We start from the raw sequence: 22,304 nt of genomic DNA on the forward strand, positions 1-22,304 counted from the left end.
CTTTTGGAGTGATGCAGCGATAGCTGTTACTTCTCCACATGCATGTCCCGGATCAGTTACATGCTGAGTAGCATCACCCTTTGGCTGATTGGAATTGGGGTTCATTAAATAAGTCATGACTGCAGGAGTCAGCAGGCTGGCCTGTGGTGCTCTTAAAAGAAAGAGCAAGCAAGCAAAGTTCTCAAGTGCTAAAAATCCACAGGCACTTGGTCCTTTTTATGAGATGTCAGTCGAGGTAATCTAAAACCAAACTTCACTTCCAGAAAATATGGAAAGCTTAAATTTAATTTGAATGTTAGAAGAAAAAGAAAAGAGATGCTGACTTCATATTTCTGCTTATGGAAATAATTGGATTCTTAGTTTGTGGATTCATTATGCTCAATATTTGAGGTGCATATTGTCTGACCTTCACAGTACTTTGCAATTACGCTATAGTGAAATGTATTGTGTCGCATAATGAATTTTACTATCTGCTGGACACAGAGGTCTTAAACAGCCTCCAAAATGGATTTGGACATGGTACTTCTGTTCAAAACTCCTGTTTCTAATATCACATGCACATTGTGTGCCCTTAGGATGTTTCCTGTGCATGAATGCACAAGTTCTCCAAATTTTTATTTATTATGGGCTTCTATTCTGCTTTGTGCTTTTACACACTGTATAATTTTGCTTCTTTATCTATTTCTTTAATGTTTCTGAATGCTTTGACTATTTTTAGCATTACAGGGGAAGATTATATTGTATTGGTGAAGAATCGTGTAGTTGCAGTAAAAGTAAATGTTACTAAATATTTCTTGCTGTTTCTCTGTCGTTTTAAACAGATGATTCACAATTATATGGAGCACTTGGAAAGAACCAAACTTCATCAGCTAACAGGGGGTGATCAGCTAGAATCCACAACACACAGTAGAATTAGGTAAGCTATTTATTACGCTCTCACCCTGAAATGAAAGAAAAAAAATCCATTCATTTGTGTTTGCAAGACTTTGTTCTTTAATCCTACAACAACAGTTCAGCTGAATCGGAAAGATTTGTTGTATGATTGGAATGCAGTAAGAGAATAGTGTAGAAATCAGTAGAAAGAGGCTTTTGCTGTTGTATTGCTAAACGTTGAGATATACTTTGTATGTTAGCCTTAAACAATTTCAGCTTTTTTTGAGTGTTTGAATTCAGGTAGGCAGGAAAAATGTCAGCAGCCATCCCAAAATTACTGGTATCTTGCCACGGCTTTGTGTACAGGTTGATGGAGGTATGTATGTGGTACCCATTTGTTCTATGGGCTCGATGTGAATATATTATGCAGATGTTGAAGCTTTCTAGCCTATGAACCTTGCGTGGAAGGAGGGGAGAACAGCTCCAGGGCTGGCTGTGTCTCTGCGTCGCTGCATAGATGCTGCGAGGAGCCCGGCAGCTCCCGGCGCGAGGGGGAGGAGAGCGGTGATGTCATTGCTCTGGAGCTGCTGCAGAAGAGTGGAAAGCTGCTGCTGATGGCATTGTTTTTGTGGCAGTGGCTGAATGACAGACTTTGCCTACAAAGATACACCCTCGGCCCCTGTGTAGCCTTCTTGGTTCCGGCGTTTCACCATGCCAGCGCAGCGCCATGAATCCTGGATGCATGCTGCTATTTGTGTTTGGCTTCGTTGGCGGGGCGGTGGTCATTAACTCGGCTATCTTGGTGTCGCTCTCGGTTTTGCTGCTCGTGCACTTTTCTATTTCTACTGGTGTGCCGGCTCTGACGCAGAACCTACCACGGATACTCAGGTACTCTGACCTACTGAACCTTGGCTTTGTGCACTCTTTCCTCTTCTCTTTCTGTTTTCCTTTCAAACAGAAAGAGCAAGGCTAAATCAGAGATGTGAATTATGTTTACAGAAGAATTTGAAATTTATACATAATATTCATGGACTGTGATATGGCAATATTTTTTTTTATACACTTAAATTTCATTGCCTTGTATTTAAGCAAGTACAGGGTCAGTGTATGGGTTGGTTTGTTTGTTGAAAGCTATTACATTGGTTTATTGTAACCTGCAAAAAAAGCTGTGATGATAATATCATGGATAAAGCTCACATTAGTGTATTGTCAGGTACTTGGCTGATCTTGTGTAGCCATAAATGTATGCAGTCTGAGGCTTTGTACTATTAAATTCCACTTTTTTAAATCAAAAGAATTATATAAGATCAGTTAACTGATGATCTGCTCAAAACCACAGTAATTAGTTGATCACGTTATTTTTTAAAAAAAATCTGATTATTGGTTGGTGGGAAAAAAAATCTTTCATTATTTAAGCATTAGAGCTCTTAAAGCCTATTCACTATTGTTCAGCCAAATGTTATCCTCTCCTCTTTTTTCTGTACTCGTATGGCAAGCTGCCAACTCTGTCCCCCTCAAGTTATGTTCTGTTTGTCCTAGTTGCCTGGAGCAGTAGCAGAGATGCATTAGAATATTGTGACCAAAAGTAATCTTGACACGTTTTAGTGCTATAATTACAAATTACAAAACAGTTGGAAAAGTTTTAAAATGTAGCTTTCTGACCTGAAAACTTGACATACTTTAACTATGGTTGTAAATTGAATAGTAAACTATATTTAAGGAAGGAAAAATGCTGGAAATAGTGTTCCCTGAAAGAGACATGTGACTTGTTCTCCTTAATACATGGTGCATGTAGACTTTGTATGGTGGTACGCTTTTAACTTGTGTCTCTGAGCACAGAAGGGTTGTTCCAAAGATTTAAAGCCAATTGATAGATAAAAGAAATGCCAATAATTAATAACAATGATAATCAGTATATGTGTGTGAATACTTAAATACAAAGAAATAAAATGAAGTGTAACTCTCTATAGACTGATCTAGTTAGTAAGGCTGCCCTTGTTTAAAAGGAGGGAAAAATCAAACCCCAACCAAATAATCCCCAACTCTTGGGGGGGGGGGGGGGGGGGGGGTGGTGGAACAAAAACCACACAAAAACCCCCCAAAAAATCCCCCCCCAAACCAACAAACAACCCACACCAAAGCAAAATATTGAACTTGGTGTTCAATAACTTTATTAGACTTTTCGTATTTAAGCAGTGAGGTGGTTTAAGAAATAGGGGGTTTTTTGTAATGTGCTTTTGCTTCCCTGGGGAATATTTGATGGGTTTGAGGGATTTTGGGAGGCTATGCTTTTTCCTGCCCCTAGTAATTTGTTGATTTAGGAATTACAGGAATTGGAACTCGGTTTGTTAATCTTTTATCCATTTAAAAAAGATGAAATTATAGGATGAAGGAATCTAACTGTAGAAGAATTGTTTCTATTTTTTAACACTAGTCGGATTTTAGGCAAGAGCATCTGGTTGCTTATCCTAAAGGTTCCTGTAAATGCTTCAACACATCACTTTAGAATATTAGTTTAGGTTTTTAAAACATGTGCCTACCTTCTGCTCCCTGACATATTTTCAGGCATTTCTTGGACATTGAGGGAGTAGGAGTTCTTTGCTTTCTGGTCAACAACCAGTATAATAAGTTGAAATTGCTTCAGTCTAATCAGTTTCTTTTAATGCAGACATGCATGTGACAGCCTTTGTTTCCAAAATAAGCCCCTTTTCAACCTTCATTTACTGCGAGGTATTGCAGTGCACCTGAACTGTGTTTTAGCGCCTCAAAACGGGCTCGTTATAAAATTTATTTAAAACTATTCTGAAAAAAAGCAAATGTCAGTTGAGAAATTTTTTGGTATCTCTTTTTGTTTAAATTCTCTCTTCTGAAGACTCGAAGAAGATAAGCATTGTAGCGTATCCTGCAAGTAGGCAAATCTGCCTGCTCTGAGCCATTGCTCCAGGAGGCGTTTTCCAAAGCGAAGGGCGCTTCACAATGCACGCTTTATCGCCGCTTGCTTTGCCCCTGAAGGGCAGCTTTTTTCCTTTTTTTTCTGCTGCTGGACTTCCTAACCAATGAAATGGGCTCAGCCTGTCTTTTAACATAATCTAAGCTTATGTGGTGTGTCTTTTGTTCCCCACAGCATTGGAGTTGTGGGAAATCTAAAGAAAAGCAGAACCTGTTACAATAGCGAGGATCGTTGGAATCAAATTCTCTTTAGTTCTGGGGCCATTTTTCACAAAGACTTTTCAGCTCAGTTGGTTTGCAGGTGCTGGAACAGTATCTGATGCTTTTTATTTTGTAACCCTGGCTAATTTTGCTTTACTTGCTTTGCCTACTTTACTCTGCTAAACTACTTCCGAATTAATAATGTAGCTTGGAATAATATTTATGAAGGGCCGAGATACGTGCAATGTGAGAATTAGTTGCAAAGATTTTTTTTTGTGACGGGAAGTGGTTTTTGTACACCTGTACTGGAAAGGTTATGCCAATTAAAATTGTTTACTATTTGAGCATTGGGGTTTTTTGGTGATGTAACACTTACCAAAAGGAGTTTGCTACTTAATTGCTAAATACAAGCCCTTCTTGCCTACCTTTTCTAAGTAAACAAAACAAATTTGTAAAAGTGCTTAGCTTTCGCTTTTCAGCATGCCCTTTCATATTTTTGCTTATAACTTACATGCAGATACTAATTCTGCACGGAATTCTGCCTAGGTTACATTTAATTTGTGAGAAGCCTTGCAAAAGAAACTACATGTGGTTGTGATTTGACTTTTTATAATGCTAAAATGTGAGATCTCTCAAATCTTAATATTTTGTCTGGATTGTCTCTGCAGGGATACTTGCAGGCAATACTTTCTCTCAAGAAGCGTATTTTTCTGCCATCACTTGTGCACACTTTTATCTTCTCTCTGCAGTATACTTAAAGCTGTGCTAGTTGATTACAGTCCTTTTTTCTGTATTTCATTGTTCTGACTGAACAAATGCTTTGCTTTATCTCAATTCTATGCCTGGCTGATATTTTTCCTTTTCAGGGCTGGCTGTAGCATCCTATGAGTTGCATTCTGCACAATGTTTTTGTCTCTTGCTAGCAGGAAGAATTGGTCTTTTTGTTCACCGATCACATTACTGACAGCAAGATTGACTCGAGGATTTTTTTTTTTAATGTGAATCTTTGGAATTTCCAAACATTGTTTGCCATAGAGAAGTGATAAAGACAGCAGAGATGGTGAAGAGTTGGGATGAAGTCATTTGCCTTACTGGCACAAGCTTTTGTGCAGATTTAGGGTGAAGTAGAGTGAAATGATCTTGGTTAAGACTATGCAGTTTTTGGCTGGGCTAGTTTTAACATCGGTAATTCCTTGACCCAGGTTTTTTCAGTTACACGAATATGTGTAATTCCTGTGATCTTCAGAAGAAAAAATACCATAAATTTTGAGAAGAGTTGGACTTTAAGCTGATTTGTTTATAACTTTCCCAAATGCTTCAGTTAATGATTTAGCTGTTGGCTGTTGTGGAAGTTATGTGGTACTGTATCTTGCAAAAAAAAAAAAAAGGTATTTTTGAGAGTGGTTGCTGAAAACTGAAATTTAAAATGTAATAAGGAGACATTTTCATCATGCTGCTCCTGTTTGTTCCATTTGTGTAAAACTTGTTTACTATAGATTAGCTTTGGTGCAATCAATAACTGCTGCCTAAAGCCATGAAATAGACTATTTGCAATTAAATAATGTGAAATGAGGAATTATGTGCTGTAATACAAACTGTGTGTGCTACATTGTATATTTAATAGAGCATAGTGTAGGAATGTTTGAGCCTATAATTTTACCACTTTCCTGCTGATTTCAGAGGCATAGAGGAAAATAAATTGTGTGACATCTGAAATGGCTGATGAAACCCGTCTCTCTTTCCAACAGAAAGGAGCGTCCGATATCACTGGGCATCTTCCCATTACCTCCAGGAGATGCGCTACTCACGCCTGAAACTCAGAGAGAAGCGGGGGAAACGCCTGGGTCAGAGCACTGGAAATTCCACGAGCTAAGCCAGCCACGGTCCCACACAAGCCTAAAGGTGAGCACTCGGCTCAGCTGCCTGGTGTGTTAGGAGAAACTCCCATAAACAGGTTGTAGATCCTTAATGGGGAGAAAAACCATATTGAAGGGGAGGAGGGAAACCTCTAAATCATCTTTGTGTAAGCCAAGTATGTTGCTTTCTCAAATGAGCTTTAAGGGAACTTATTTACTGGAAGAAATGGAGTTTGGGTTGCGTTTTCTGAACGAGCGGTAATACAGGCTAGTTCTTCTCTTGCTCACAGAAGTGGGTTTTTCCTTTCTGACTAAGGACCCTTTCCAAAGGTCAGTCACTTGTTCTTTACGCACTGGATATGTAACTAGACAGTGTAAACAGGTCTGCTGGTTTAATATCCTTTTAGAAGGAAAGCTTTGCTTACTACACAGGCAATACTCTTACTGCAGCCTCTGCCTACTATCAGGCGTATAGCGTAGGTATACTGCAGAGTTGAGAATGACCTAACTTTCCTAAATTAGCCTGTGATTATGATTTCCCTTACATGTAGCTTGGCTATAATTCCTGCAATTGTTCTGTGTTCCAACAGTGAGAGGGTGGCGTAGAACAAGCTGCAGAATTGGAAAAATGGGGGTGTGGTGTTGGAGTGCGATGAATCTGGCAGTCAGGATGAGGGTGCACTAACAGCACAGTAAGAGGAGGGATCTGCAGGGTGAAGAACTCCAGAATGTGTAAAGCCTCCCTGTATCTTTATGATGAGGAGGTTTTTTGGAAGACTGGATGTACTGTTATTTCTGAAAGGCATACAGCTGAGAGGAATGGCCTCCTAAGTGAACTTAATGCCTAACAGGGGAATATCCAACTGATAAGAATTCAAAAGCTGTCCAGAAATAATTGGAACCCAGGCTTGGGGGTTTTTTTGCCTAGAGGTAATATGGAGATAATGGGAAGTGTAAGTAATGGTTAATTATAAACATATCAAAGCAACAACAGGACTTTGGATCTAAAAATTTGTCACTTAAACTCTTGGCTAGGACTGGTTTTGGACCTTAAATTTGTCCTATTACCTTTCTCCTTTGTCAATTAACATCAATAATTTGACAGACTTTAGGAGAGCTGACTGAAATGCAACTTAAAGGTATGACTAAGAGTAAGTGGAGATGAGATGTAAAGGGAGGTCTCTGATCCCATCCTGTCTCCTCAGAAAATTGTACTAATTACTATATATTGTCAAAGTAGGTTTTTTGGTATAGTTCTTCTAAAAATAATGTGCTGCTAAAAGAGAATTTACAAAACAGCATAGACTGTAATTTTTCAAACCTAGTTAGTCAAAATAAGTTCCTTAGGTCCAAGGCAGCGTCTTTGCTTTTTAGCTGTGGATGTAAAGTATTTCTGAAGTGAACATGTTGAATTACATGATATATTGAAGTCATAACCAGAATTTGAAACATTTTTCTTTAGTGCTTTTATTTCCTGTAAATACTTTAAACATCAAGTACAAGGCACAAACAAGGTTCTGTTGCTTTCAGGCATCTCTTTTCCATTCGTGCATGAGCATTTCATTAATGGTCAGTGTTTCCTCTAAAAGTATCACAAAGAGGAGGTGTCAAGGAGAAACCCAGACTAAAAAGATGGGGTATCCTGTAGTGCCATTGCGGGGTGTCATTGTATGACAACATAGAATTATGTACCATTCATTCTCTTCTGCTTATTCCTGCAAAGTGTTGCAGATGCGCTGCTACTTCTTCAGATTTAATTATCTAATTTTGAAACTAATTTTTCTTTTTTCAGGAAAAGTCTTTTGGCAGCATTGCCATAAAAAGTCAAATTTGTGAAGTCAACCCAGCACTGACTTTCAAATGCTTAGGCTTTGAGATTAATTCTTTAATTAAATTAATTAATTTGAGAGTAATTCATTGTCACTGAATGGAATTCCATTTCATTTTCATGAGCTCTAGAACAAACATTCATGATAGCTTAATCAATATAGTTTCCAACAGCTAAAAAAATACAGTAAAGTCAGAAATATAAAATAGATGGTATTATTTAAAATTCCTTTAAGGAAAGGACAATTCTCTTCACTGTTTTCTCTGGTGCTATCAAGTTGTTTTTCTTGAGCTTTGTGTGTGAAAGTCAGTGATCAGTCTGTGCTGCATCAGTTAGTGGATGCTTTTGGAATACAAAGATGTAGAAATGTTTGAACAGAGCCAACAACTCTGGGGTTTTATTCCTTGTTTGTGTGAACTCTGGACTCCCTCTGTAAGGGCTACCATTTCCTTCCTTCTGTTTCTGCTTGCTGAAGTATGAATTGTTATCCAGCGGCTGAACTTCACCAATTCAAAAGACAATTGGGTCAATTGTGTAGTTTTTTTTCTTTAATGGCCGTAACGTATCTCATATAACACTTTCGTATGTGGGTTTTGCCTTGTATAACTGTGGGTAAGTGTATATGTTTTATTCCTTTAGGGGTGTGTGTTAGTTGACTGTATTTTTGAATAATTTTGTCAGACTATCAAATATTAAAAATTGATTATTTTTGGATTTACTAAAAAATGATGAAAACTGGAAGTAATTCATAGGCAGGTCTTGAAAGTGCTGAATTTTCTTTCTAGTGCTTGCAAAATTCACATGGGGATGTCACTATAAGATGCAGGCTTTACATTTATGCTGATCTGGATAAATGTGTGTTTTCTTTCCTGCCACCACGAATTAAAATCTTATCTTTCCAGAAAGTTCCAAAAGTAAAAAATTAGAAGTTACAATTACTGATAATCTTACACTAAGTACAAATGAGAGACTATGTATCTATATGCAGGTCTGTCTTGTTTGGTTTTTTAAAATAACCTTAAAATTCAGTTTCACTTCCTTTGCCAAAAGGTGTACTAGCACTATGGTGAATTCATGTCTCTCAAAATCTAAGCTTGCTTCATTCTTGACAAGTTTTGGTTTCTTCAGCTAACAGATACATTCTCTTTAAATGTCACAGACTTGCCTAGGAGACATGCTTTCACATCTGCTTCCCAAACAAAACCCTCAAAGAACTTTTTATCAAAACTTGCCATCCTGCCTTCATTTTGCACATACCAGCCTCAATGTTTCATCTAGATTTTTCCCAAGGAGATTCCTGTAACACTGCATGCTAGAAAATACTGACCTAAACAGACCGATTTGTTTTCATATCTGCAGTGATACCTTGTTTGTTGTTTCATTCTATTTAAGTCATAGTTAAGATGTCTGGGTGCTGGTATGGCTCTGGTCATGAAAGAGGAATGAAATATAAATGAAAGGAGACGCTGTCCAGAAAAGGGTTATTAGTATTATCAGATAGTAGCCTCTAGTTACATCAAATACAGTGCCCGATGCAGCCTTGTCTGGGTAATGATCATAATCCGGAGTCCAGAGGCTGGATTAATAGCCATACTTGTGGTTCCTGATATAGTGTTTCTGTAATGTAAAGTGTTGCCAGGAATTAGCTTCATTTACTGATGCTCCATAGTTGATCTGAAATCTAACCGGGCAAGTAGTTGCTGCAGTTCAGTGTCTCATTTCCAAGGTCTTCCAGGGCTTATAGTTGAGACTGGAAAGTGCATAAAAACAGTCTGAGCAAAGTACATGCAAATACTATGGTTTTATACCAGTTGAATCCATGTCTGCATCAGTGCTTCGATGTCTACTTTGTAAGAAGATTTTTTAAGATATTGTGCACATGTTGAACAGTTAAAATTTTTAGAATAGCTTTGGGAAGATTCAGCAATTCATTGTGCAGCTAGAACTATTAATAGGGGAATGCTGCCTGTTGTTTTGAAGACCTAACAGAAAAGCATCCTAAAGGTTGTGACTATACTTTATCAACTGAGAGCAAGGATTAGTATTAAAAATAAGAGCATGTTTTATGTAGCTATAACCTCCCTAATAGAAGTGAAACCATAGCTATAGTCTAAAGATTAATTTGGCAGTACTGGCTTAAAGTATTCTTTCCGTTCCTGCTTATTTTCATATCCTTCAGTAAAATACAGTAATTTAGGTGTTTGTTCTTTAGTTTATATGCCTAGCTCTTCTAATAATACTTTTATTTGTGTTCATTTTTTTTAATGGTAACATTCAATTTTAGGATGAGCTCTCTGATGTCAGCCAAGCAGGCTCAAAATCTACTACTCCAGCATCCACAGCTGCTTCAGATGCACCTGTGCTGCCTGGTGAAACTCCTCAAAAGGAAGATGTTGAAGGACTTGCAAAGGGCACAGACATGCCGAATGAGAAGCTGGACGTAAGCAAGAACATTGAAGTACAGGTAGCTCAAGAGACAAGAAATGTGTCTACTGGTGAGCTGCTTTAACTTCTTAGTATATGCTTACTACGGAGCTTGTATTTAATCTGTTATGAAATTTCTTTAATTGTGCCACAAATCAGAAATGTTTTTTGATGTATTATTTTTAGCAATACAGAATATTGGTAAGAGATACAAGTCTGTTTATAAGTTAATTTAGTCCTTATTTTTCTAGAATCGGAGTTATTTATGACACTTCCTTGTAAACAGAAGAAGTGGCACTCATCTAGTCACAAGACGAAAGACCATCTACTTAGAGAAGTAGAAGTAGTGGGGAATAACTATTGTTGGATGACTTACTTAAGTTAAATTCAGGAGAGACTTGTTTAGAAATTCAGGTGTCTGCCCTAGAGTATCAAAATCCATAGGTCTTCTCATTGAATTGCCTTGATGATGCTTTGAACAGAAGTTTACTGAGTTGTTGATTAATTAGTAAGAACTACATGTAGTTAATGTCATATGTTGCAGTGATTTTGTTTATGGAGATGTACCACTTGCTTTTTCCCTAGGTGGAAATGAAAATGAAGAAAAATCTGAAGTTCAGGCAATCATTGAGTCAACTCCAGAGTTGGATATGGATAAAGATCTCAGTGGATATAAGGGTTCCAGGTGGGTTGTGTGTTGTGATTTGAGTAGGAAGAACAATTTTAGAAGGTACCAGACTTCAGTTTTGAACTCATGACTTGTTTAGAAATTTTACCAGACCGAGATCATGCATTATATAATAAATCTTCTACTCCTGTGACCTTACTTCCCCAAATTCCTTGGGAGGTTTTATGTGCAACAGCAGTTCTTCGTTCTGTTGCTACAACTGATGAACGTTCAGGGGACTTCATGTTACAGCAGACTTAAGAATGCTTAAATATTCTTTCCATATTTCAAACAAAAGGTCTATACCAAGAGGCCTTTTCTCCCTAGATCTGGATTTCAAGGTAACTAGCACTTTCTAAGCTGGGACCTTGTGTTTTCACCTATGTCTTGAAAATCTGGACTTATGACTGACCGTGCCAGTGTTATAGCATTTCTTTATCAGATTCTGATGGTGGAATCCCAATGTTGGCAGAATGCTTTTGCATGAGTCTGCTTCCTTGCAGGCTTTTGCTTGTGAAGGGTAACATTTCTTTCAAAAGCTGTAAAGCCCCATTAAAAAAATAAAGCATGGGGAGTGCCTGAGCTTTTAGGTAAGCCCTGAACAATTCAGGGTCTCACCATAAGTCCTTCAAATATGTTATATGTCTGTGTGTTTCATTCTTGTGATGAGATGGAAAAAAATACCTTGTATAGTGAACATCAGTGACACGAGATCTTTGTGTGAAAGGAGCCTCTTTTCTGGCCAGAGGAATATTTTGATTTCTGATGATTTGATTCTTTTGTACCCTTGCTGTATTAAATGACTTTCAGTTTGGCTGAGCTGTCTGTTCTTCAGGCATTTGAGCTAAGTCCTGACAGGGCTGAATTTCTATATGCCAAAACTTGATATGCTTTAACTTATTAAAATACTGATCAGCTCAATATCAATAGCGACCTCAAATTTGGGATCTTGATGCTCAAGTAGAACTTGAAAACAGAATCTAGGACTGTAAGCCAACTGAATGCTTCTGAAAATTTTACTTCTGTTTTTTGGGATTTGGCGTTTTTTGGGGGGGTGACAAATGAACTGCTGGTAAAAACATGGAGAAAACTTTCTTCAATGTGGGAATGTTTTCTTTCTGCTTTTCTATGTCTTGTTTTAATTCTTTCAATAGCACTCCTACCAAAGGCATAGAGAACAAAGCATTTGACCGTAATACAGAGTCACTCTTTGAAGAGCTGTCATCTGCTGGTTCTGGCCTAATTGGAGATGTGGATGAAGGTGCAGATTTACTGGGTAAGAAAGGTTATTTAAAGAGGAATTTTCCTTGTTAGTGCAGTACTTAATTATCCTTGCTGGATTTATTGTTAGGATTCATTTGCATTAAAAACTTTTGAGTATCATCCTAAGGTGCTTATTAGGAATACAAAAACCAGGAGAAAGTATTTGCTCTTTCTTTCTTTCAATATGACAATATCACCCTTAATCTTTTGGGGCACTTCTTGCACTATTCTCTATTTCAGTTTTCCCTCTATGTTCTCTGACACAAAGATTTATTTTTTTTATATTGAACTAGTTTTAGGTAGTTTAATTCAGATTGTGCCCGATCTGTAATGGCCTGGCTTTATCACCTCTCTATGGAATTTAACATGTAAGAGAATTGCAGCAGAATGCAGTGGTGGTCATTTGAGAATCAAACCAGTAATGAAAAGGGGAGGGGGAACTCGCATTTCTCCTCTCCCTAAGCAGCTTGCTGCTGTTTGTGTGCTGACGGAACAAAACGTAGGTTCTGGGAATATGAGTTGAGCAGGAGCAGAAAGGTCATTAAAAGAAGGATCTTTCTCTGAACAATGAGTGCCTTATATTATAACAAGATATTTTTGGACATATCAATGTTCAGGCCTCATTTTGAAATAATGAAAGCTGGTACTATGGAATGTATAAAATGCAAATGCAACTTCTGTGTGTTTTAGGAATGCATTGTATACAGAAAATCATCAGTTTGCTTCTGTCGTCTGACCCGGCAGAAATACAGATTGTTAGCAGTATTATTGAGAACAGTTGTGTGTGCAATCTGGATTTCTGGTTGTTCAGTGTTCCACCTGAAACTTATTTTACATCAAGTAGGTGACATTTCTGCAAAGTATTACTCACTGGGAGTAATAGGCCTATCTCCAGTTTGAGATGGGTTTCCTTTGTTGTCACTCTTTGCTGCTTTGAGTCCTGAGCAGTGAGAACCACCCCATCGCTGCCGGAACATACTTCGTCCAAAACTCTTGCACTCTGTTCTCACAGGAACAACTAATGACACATTCTGCATGCAAAAAATATAGATACTGGAGAAGAAGTATTAACGTGTAGCAACTTCCATCCCTTATCTACATGATAAATTGTTTAAAGAAATCAAATTACTGTCAGGACTTCGTGATAATAGGTGCTTTGCTTTCCATGGGCAAAAATAATATACTTTTTAGTATAACATATCAAAAGTTCGTCACTGACTTCATTACTATTTTCCATAGAACTATGGCTGTAAACACTGATGTGTGCAAAATAAACACGTTGTTACAACTGCATTTGTTATGCAGAATGTGTTGGTCTAGAAGTTTTACTATATAATCACCATTTCATTTTGAGCGCAACCATACTCCAAATTACTCTGTTATTTAAAAGCCACATCTGCATCCAGGGTAGTCAGTGTTTTTCAAGCATTTGGATCTGTTCTAAATGACCGTTAAACTTTAGTTTGGAGTTCTGTAAAAGTAGTTAATTGGGATTCTCTAATCTGTTTTCTCTTGGGCTGCATACCCAGGGGAATATTCTGGTGTGTATGCTTCTTTTTTTAAAAAAATTCTTTGAAATCTGTTGCTTCTACAGTTAGGCGTTCTTGGCTGCTGCTCTCATAAAATACATTCTCTGCATTTTTTTCCCTGCTTGGTAACATTTTTTTTTGCCTTTGCACTCTGGCTTTCTAGTTTTCGTTCTTGCATTATAAAGGATCTGAAACCTGTTGGAAGTGATCCTAGGTACTTTTATCTGTGAATATTGAAAACTTTTAAAAAGCAATAGTCACTTGAATAAAACCTCATGATGACCGTAGTGTGGGGGGATTTCTCTAGATATTGATAAAATAACAATACCTGATCTAAATTCCTTCACTATTACATGTCATTTACTTTTAATCCAAAACCCAGAGAGACAAATTCCTGAAGAGGGAGCTTTGACTTGCATGTCTATTTTTAGATACCTTTTTTCATTGTTATCCAAATATCTTTTTAAGTCTCCTGTTACCAGAGTTGCTTAGAAGATTGTGTTCATGAAGTATTTTAAAAGGCCTCCACCACTAAGATACCAGTTTCCTTTGTTGTGTTAATCTTGGATTAGCATAACTTCTGCCATAGCAGTGTGCTAATTATTTTGCCATGCAAGATGTAAGACAACTATTTTCTGCCTGAAAGTTTTATCTTTTTACAAATCTGCAAATCATACTATTTTAGACATGCAAACAATAGGGTGAGAAATTAATTTCCAGAAATGTAAATAACATTGAAGTAGTTACATAAAGAGTTACGTTCACTGTTTTCCATAGTAGTATATTAATTTTAAACACTTACTGAATGGCTTAGCATTTCTTCCAAGTACTATGCATCTAAATTATTTCACAGAAAATGAGATAGACTTTTATTTATTAAGTTACTGATTTTTGTAAGAGGTCTAACTAGTAGAAATGGTTGTGACAACTTCTTTAACATCTGTCTTTCATACAAATCCTGCTTCTAATCACATCACATTCCACTTCAAATTTTTGGTGGTGGCTTTGTTTTAATTCACTCTTACTTCATAAGTCTAAATATTTTATTGCTCTTCACTCATACTACACCTTACATGAAATGTTTCTTGTTCTTGTTTTTGCTCTACATGGAATGCATGGGCTTTAAAGACCATAATTTCTTTGGTAAGGTATCGTTTGCTCTGGGGAGATCTGCAGGGCTTTTGCAATTTGAGCTTTATAATTCAGCATGTCTTGTGTCTATAACTGATGTACCTTTGCATCTAACATGGTATAAAAAACAGCTGAGGTTTTTAAACTTAACTTTTTGTGGACTAATACTTCCCCAGTGATGCCATGTTTGGTTTTTGACTTAGTAGTAATGTAACTTCTTCAAAATTTATAGACTGGGCGAAGGTAGAACTAGTCTATGGTTAGCCAGGCTTGCCTTTAGGCTTTAACTGAAGGCAGATTGGGAAGAAGGTGGAGGGGAAAGCTAATTGTAGAAGGTAGGTCCTGAAACTTCAGCTAGCTCACAGGTTTTCTGACAAGTTTGTCATACTTAAAAGTCAACTGGTTTTAGACAATGGCTAAACATAGGTTTTGTAAAAATATCCATTTCATGGGCTAATTTCAACTATATGTTTCCTTTGGAAAGGAATGGGTCGTGAGGTTGAAAACCTTATTTTGGAAAACACTCAGCTGTTGGAGACAAAGTAAGTGAGAATGTGAATATAAAACCCACTGACCTTCTCTATTTTATGTCTTCAAATCTTCATATACTGAAAGCTGAAATTGTACAAATGTGCTTCTAGTTCAGAGTAGTGTTGGTATAAGTATTTTGAATCTGTAGGTATAGTTGGCTAAATGTATAGCTTAGTTGGTATTCTTCTAGAAATTAGGGACCTAAGAAGCAAAAGCTGCTTTTATCCTTGTAAGGCTACAAGAAATGCAGTGCTGTGTCCTAATGAGATCAACTCCCTGCCTTTTCTGTTAGAAATACAGCTGTAACTGCAGAAGGTAATACTTTGGAGTACTGCTGAGGAATTCAACCTCTAAGCAAACTGTTCTGATTTATCAGTATTTTCTCTAATACAGGGGTGTGAATGTGTTTGAGCATTTGAGATTTGGGGGTGGGGGGGAGAGGGCTTAACCTGATTTAGAAAGCTCTATCTTTTTACAGCAGTTCTATGTAAGAAAAGAATATTCAAGAATAAAATCAGGCTGAAGTTAAACTATGAGACCATAGTCATCTTTGTAATGGCGTATTTTAAATGTTTGTGTAGAAATGCACTGAATGTAGTGAAGAATGATTTGATAGCAAAGGTGGATGAATTGACCTGTGAGAAGGACGTACTACAAGGTGAATTAGAGGCTGTAAAACAAGCAAAACAAAAGCTTGAAGAGAAGAATAAGGAACTGGAAGAAGAGCTGAGAAAGTAAGTTTAATTCCATGTTTGTGAAAAAGAAAAAAACAAACCACCCACTGTGGTATCTAATGTAGCTATTTTTAATTTTGTATTTAGAGCTCGTGCAGAAGCAGAAGAAGCAAGACAGAAAGCTAAAGAGGATGATGATGTAGGTGTATGTGTGTATGTGTGTTTTTGTATGTATAATTCACAGCGGGACTTTAGAAGTTCACGTGAGTTAGTGCTACTAAACTTTACTGCTTAAGTAGTGGTAAACTTCCTCCGTGTATAGGAAAAAAATAGAAGATCTAAAGAGTACAAGTAAACTTAAACAGACCACGTCTAGTTTTCTTTCTTTCCTCTCTGCCCATTATTGTGTATCACATTCTTTTGGAAGAAGTGGGGTTTTTATTCAGATGATACTACATACAAAGGATGGGAGGAGAGGAAGGTAAAATCGAGTTAGTTATACAAAGCCCCAAATGATTTGGAATCTGGAATTGTGCCCTAAACTGACTCTTATTGGAAGGCAGAGGCTGACTCTGCAAGGCCCTACTGTGCTCCTTTGTTTGTCCTATGTTTCCTTTTTGTGTGTTCAGAGTGATGTCCCCACCGCTCAGCGGAAGCGTTTTACTCGTGTTGAAATGGCCCGTGTTCTGATGGAAAGAAATCAGTATAAAGAGAGGTTGATGGAGCTTCAGGAAGCTGTCCGATGGACTGAGATGATAAGGTAAAAGGCTCTTTTAAAAATCTTTGACAGGGCTCCTTGCATTTTACAAGGTTTTGATTTTTAGCTGCAGAGTGATCTGGTCAGTAGTTTGAGGCCTTAATTGCCCATCTGCTTGTCTCCCCACATGCACACAAATAAACTTGTGTTAAAGTTATGTGTGTATAACATCTCGTGAAAATGGGTTCTTGCTGAGACATCAGTGAAGATATGTTACTTCATGTGATGTGAAGTAAGCACCCCTTGAAGAAATGTGTGTATTTTGGAAGGGTTAAAAAGTTTGGTAATTGCAAATAACATTAATTTGGTGAGCAGGAAAAATTACTCTCCGTGTGTGCCCATACCTTAAAGCAGTGGGCCCAATTGTCAGCTGAGATGTCCAAACAGGAATAATGTACAGTCTTCAGATTGAGCATAATCCATTTGTAAGGACTTGAGTTGTTCAGGAAAAAACGCAATTTTAAAACTGTGCAACGTTTGTTAAATATAAGCAGTAAAGATGGTGATCTGGTCTAGCTTGCGTCCTGAATATTGAGCTGTCTGAGGGTGTGATTTTTAAAAGCAAAAGTCTTCTGCCTCGGAGCTCAGCCCAGCTCATTCTTGTTGCATCCCCCGAGCCGTGCCTGCGTCCAGAGGTAATGGTGTCATTCGGTGCTGCCTGCCCGTCACGTATGACAATGGCATTTAACGTTTTCATTGTCCTCAATACCTGTGAGCCATTTGGAGTCTGAGAGGAAAAATACATATTGCCAAGCAGACGTGGCTTGCTTTTCTATAGCTATTTCTCCTGTAGAAATCCTCTCCTCTCTCTGCATCTATGGCTTCAGAAATGATCACTTTTATCATTTATTTACAGATGTGTGGAAGAATAAGAGGCTTTAAAATAAAAGGCCATGGTTAAAATATTAAAAAACAGGAGGTGGAAGAATTTAAAATCATTTGCTGCTGTCTTCTGTCTGTTTCCATTGCGAAGTGTTAAACATTTGTCTCTTCTGTCTGAAAGCACTCACCAGTTGTGTTTGTGATGCAAGTAAATGTGGATGATGTTTATTATGGAACTTCAGTTCATCTAATGAGAATTTCAGTATTGTGCTCTGATCAGAAAAGAAGCAGCAATCTGAAGAAACAGGCTTTGATACTTTTGATATGTTATCCTGGGCTTTTTGAATGAGTTACACACTGTTCCATTCCTTTCCTTTTTTTTAATTAATGCTTACTCAGTAAACTTGGAATTCATTTCTTGTAGAGCATCAAGAGAAAATCCAGCCATGCAAGAAAAGAAGAGATCAAGCATTTGGCAGTTGTAAGTATTGAAACACAACTCGCTGGCAAAAATAAATAAACGACCCTAACCAATTAGCTGGTACATTTTTGTATGTTAGCTAATTATCTTTTGGCAGATGAAGAGATCTTAACTGTTCTCCTCTTGTTATCTAGTGTGCCAGCTCGGTAAGACTGTTCTTGAAGACAAAATGTATCGTAAGCTGCATCACATAGTGAATGGCTGTGCACTTTGTGAAGTTAAATGCCAAAGTGCTGTAACTTTTTTTTTTCTAGTTGAATATGCACCAGGACTCTTGTTCTGAACATTTTTCTGGATTCTTTTTTTATGATGAAAAATAGAAACTTGAATAACTTGTTTGGATTGCATTTATTTCAGCTTCCTTTCCCTCTATGAAGTACAGCTTACTGATTGTTAAATTTTCCTTTCTAACTTGAGGCTCTTTAAAACGGTGTTATTCACAACAAGATATTTGTCAAATAATCTTTTCGATGTGGTTTGACAATTATTCTGTGTGTTAGCCCAAAAAATGATGGAGTTTTTAAACTGCTCTGTGCATGAACTAATATGCTTCATAAAACTGTCTTCCAGGTCTGATGTTCGCAGCCTAATTTTGTTGGTTCCCTGTAAATTTTCATTCAAGATGAAGATCCCATTAAACTTGATAAACAAATGGGATAATAATTCTTTAAGAATTTTGCTTACTGACATGAGTTTCTGTGCTTTGAGAGTGTTGCTGAGTGTGTGGTGGCTGCTGCTATATTGGTCTCCAGTTTTTTAGTCTAACTGGCTTGAGCAGACTAGCATATGCAGTGTTTTGCCTGCATAGTCAAATTTTGGATGCATCTTACAAATCTTAACTCTCATCTTTTTTTTTTTCTTCTAGTTTTAGCAGGCTCTTCAGTTCATCTAGCAATACAGCTAAGAAACCAGAACCTCCTGTCAATGTTAAATATAATGCTCCAACCTCACATATTACTCCATCAGTCAAGAAAAGAAGCAGCACCTTATCTCAGTTACCTAGTGACAAATCTAAAGCCTTTGAATTTCTCAGTGAAGAGTAAGACATTTTGGTTTTATAATACTAGATATGCTCTATTGAGTATTTACTCTTTTAATCCTCTGAGATAAATAGCATTGCTGCTAAGTGTTGTAGCTTAACCCGGCAGGCAGCTACAACCACCACACAGCTGATCACTCGCATTATACTGAAGTACAATGTTCTCCTGAAGTGAATGTTGATATATAAGAAATCAATATAGTGCAGACTGAAATGCGCAGCAGTGGATGAGTATCTGGGTACCTGACAGTAGTAGTCTGTTTGGCAAATATCGCTGCCTTTCATAAGAGTGCATTTAGGCACAGGAGGCAGCACTCAGTATGCTTTTGTATGCAAGAGTTGTAGCTAAGCAGTAACTGTACACATACTGTCACTGTAAATTCAATGGAAAGACAGAACAGTATGAGTCAGGCTAACAAATATCTGTAATTACTTTTTTCTCCTCTGCTTCTTTTTGGCAATATATCCTTTTGGTTTACAACTTTTAAAGCTTCTAGTAGAGGTACATAACTCAAGTTCATTTTCTTTAAGGATACTGACAATAGACTTTCTGGTTTTGCCTGTCTTTCACAAGTGCCTTAGAAATAGCCCACAGGAAACCTATTGTTCTATAGGTGATGTGTGGGAAAAACTAGGGATCTCTTTGGTAACCCAACGTTTCCACAGAGATCTTGTCTATTGAGTTTAATAGCAATTTTGATTACACAAATAATTCTAAAGAGCGTAAATAACAGGTTCTTTAATGATTCTTCCCTAGAACTGAAGCCAGTTTAGCCTCACGCAGAGAGCAGAAAAGAGAGCAGTATCGCCAAGTGAAGGCACATGTTCAGAAAGAGGATGGTAGAGTGCAAGCATTTGGCTGGAGTCTACCTCAGAAGTACAAACAGGTATCATGCTTATGTTTTCATATGTAGTGGTAACAACTCCATGTTTTGTGAAATTTGAACAGTGTATAATTTCACAGCTTGTGTTTGAGTGATTCCAGCATTTTTTTGTTGAACTTTTGCAGTTAAAAGACTCTTTCTAAGGAAAATCACAATACAAAACTCTTAGTCATGTTTAATAAAGTCTGATGAACTGATTCCAAAGACTGCAAACCTCTTTTGAAGGGGAAAGCTTTTCTGTTGTTTTTTTTGCCTAGGTAGCAAATGGTGGCCAGGGTGACAATAAGATGAAGAACTTGCCTGTACCTGTTTACCTGAGACCTTTAGATGAGAAGGATACCTCTATGAAGGTAGGATATTTACAGCCTTGACATAGAGAATGGGACAACCTATATTTTGAATATTTTTATTTTAGACCCAATTATTTTCTTTTTTAAATAAAGTTTCTTTTTAAAGCACAGGTGAATCAGAATTTAAGCTTCAGTAGAAATGTACATTAATCTTAATGAATTCCTTAAAATGAACTGCAGAGATACAATAATTTTGATTTAACAACATACTGAACAAAGGGTGTGTCTTTTTAGTTTAATGTTTAAGTGAAGTATGTATTTTTCTTTCAAGCTGTGGTGTGCTGTAGGAGTAAACCTATCAGGAGGGAAAACACGAGACGGCGGGTCTGTGGTTGGTGCTAGCGTATTCTACAATGATGTGACTGGTATGGATGCAGATGGCAACAAGCAGCAAACAGGATCTCAAAGTAGCTTAGACAGACTAGACCAAGAGCTCAAGGTAAGATCACATAAGGCATGGTGAATAACTTAAATAGTTGAACACCTTTACTCTGTAGATTAATAATATATTTTGTAATCAGGTTTATTGGTAACGAATAGATTTTTCTTGGGTAGTCATCAACCCAAGATATATTTGGGTTATTGAATCCATCTACAAAACTACTGTGATTCTTTCCTGTGTGCCAGCTTGTTGGCAAATCTGAGGAGCAAATCAATTTTATGTTGAAATGATTCACTGCTTATGCCAGTGCTGCCTGCTTTAAAAAACATTTGTGACAGAATTGTTCGTGTTCTGGCTGCCATTTAAATGGGTTTTTAGGTGTCTGTGCCATTGTCTAAAAAATGTGGTAGTCTTCATGATTTCATGAAGCAATGAATAGAATTCATATTAAGGGCATAGAATCAAAGGCTTAATTTTGAAGTGCTTTGGGACATCACATTAAGCTGTGGTGGTACTGAGTATGGTAGCTGGCACCTAAACAGTGTTCTTGTGTAGCTTTGTATTTGTCTAACTGTATAATTGTGAAATTACTTTCTATAGTTTTCTACACAAGTATGAAGTATTAAGGGTTTTATATTCCAAATACATAGAGAACAAGTAAATACATGTAATTTTACAATGGCACTAAAGATATTTATGTATGTTTCTGTAGTTGATAATATGAGAACACACAAGATCAAAGGCTGTAGTTCTATTCTTGCCCACCTTCCTGTTGTTGTTCACCTCTGTTCTGCCTTTATTCTCCTTCAGGACCAGCAGAAGGAGCTGAAACATCAGGAAGAATTATCCAGTCTAGTGTGGATCTGCACTAGCACACATTCTGCTACAAAAGTTATCATTATTGATGCTAATCAACCAGGAAATATTCTGGACAGTTTCATTGTTTGCAATTCTCATGTGCTTTGTATTGCTAGTGTACCAGGTAAAGACTTGTGATATTTTAGCTCCTGCTTTTTTAACTGAATCTTATTCAGATTTTCTTACTCAAAGATTTGTCAATTAGTATGATAAAATAACATGTATCTTGAAAATAAGTAGCAAGTCTTGGAGCTTCCTGTAGAGGGAATCCTTGTTACATTGAGAGTGTATGTGGAGAGTGTACTGAGGGAGGTTTAATAGAAGGATCTTATGAACCCGCAGAAGAACTAATTGTGCTTTTGGCTTTCTTGTTTCTTGGCTTATAGACTTATAGAAGTCCATAGCACTAGTTCCAGTGAAGCAGTTCTGTTTAATGAGCTCAGAAGAAATATCTTTCCACTGAAGTTTGAGGTTTTACTCCACTGAAACTATGTACAACTTGTAAAATCAAAACAGTATAAAATATGGTAAAATACAATAAAAATGTCAAGAAACCAAGAATATTTTAAGTCTTAAGGGTATTTGAGAGGGTTGTAGGAGAGAAAAGCAGCTTTTCTTCCAGAACAAAGGATCTATTGCAGTTAAAATCTTCATAAAGATGTGGATAGGTATCCCTGCATATAGGCACTGTCAAAAAATCTAATTTTAATGGAAAATGTATTTGAAATAGAAATAAACTAGTTGGAAAACTCTGCAGATTTTAAATACAGCTTATGACATTCAGATGTGCAGCATGTGTAGATGT

At 37.2% G+C, this 22,304-nt stretch overlaps 1 protein-coding gene across 6 annotated transcripts in view; it reads left to right on the top strand.

Annotated features, from left to right (window-relative positions):
• Window positions 1-22,304, top strand: part of SPAG9 (sperm associated antigen 9) — a 65,240-nt gene that overhangs the window by 25,855 nt on the left and 17,081 nt on the right. For 4 of the 6 annotated variants that reach the window (XM_075770902.1, XM_075770903.1, XM_075770904.1 and 1 more), the window contains exons 4-18: window positions 822-916; window positions 5,772-5,925; window positions 9,992-10,202; window positions 10,717-10,816; window positions 11,953-12,074; window positions 15,206-15,263; window positions 15,834-15,986; window positions 16,074-16,125; window positions 16,556-16,686; window positions 17,930-17,986; window positions 18,852-19,025; window positions 19,783-19,912; window positions 20,167-20,259; window positions 20,531-20,698; window positions 21,452-21,623. In XM_075770902.1, coding sequence (XP_075627017.1) covers window positions 822-916; window positions 5,772-5,925; window positions 9,992-10,202; window positions 10,717-10,816; window positions 11,953-12,074; window positions 15,206-15,263; window positions 15,834-15,986; window positions 16,074-16,125; window positions 16,556-16,686; window positions 17,930-17,986; window positions 18,852-19,025; window positions 19,783-19,912; window positions 20,167-20,259; window positions 20,531-20,698; window positions 21,452-21,623 — 1,870 coding nt within the window. Of the gene's footprint in view, window positions 1-821; window positions 917-1,354; window positions 1,762-5,771; window positions 5,926-9,991; window positions 10,203-10,716; window positions 10,817-11,952; window positions 12,075-15,205; window positions 15,264-15,833; window positions 15,987-16,073; window positions 16,126-16,555; window positions 16,687-17,929; window positions 17,987-18,851; window positions 19,026-19,782; window positions 19,913-20,166; window positions 20,260-20,530; window positions 20,699-21,451; window positions 21,624-22,304 lie in introns of those variants that run through there. The other 2 variants (XM_010313678.2, XM_010313679.2) reach the window with 2 other exon arrangements.

This window comes from Balearica regulorum, chromosome 18, assembly GCF_011004875.1.
Source record: "Balearica regulorum gibbericeps isolate bBalReg1 chromosome 18, bBalReg1.pri, whole genome shotgun sequence".
Lineage (NCBI taxonomy): Eukaryota > Metazoa > Chordata > Aves > Gruiformes > Gruidae > Balearica > Balearica regulorum.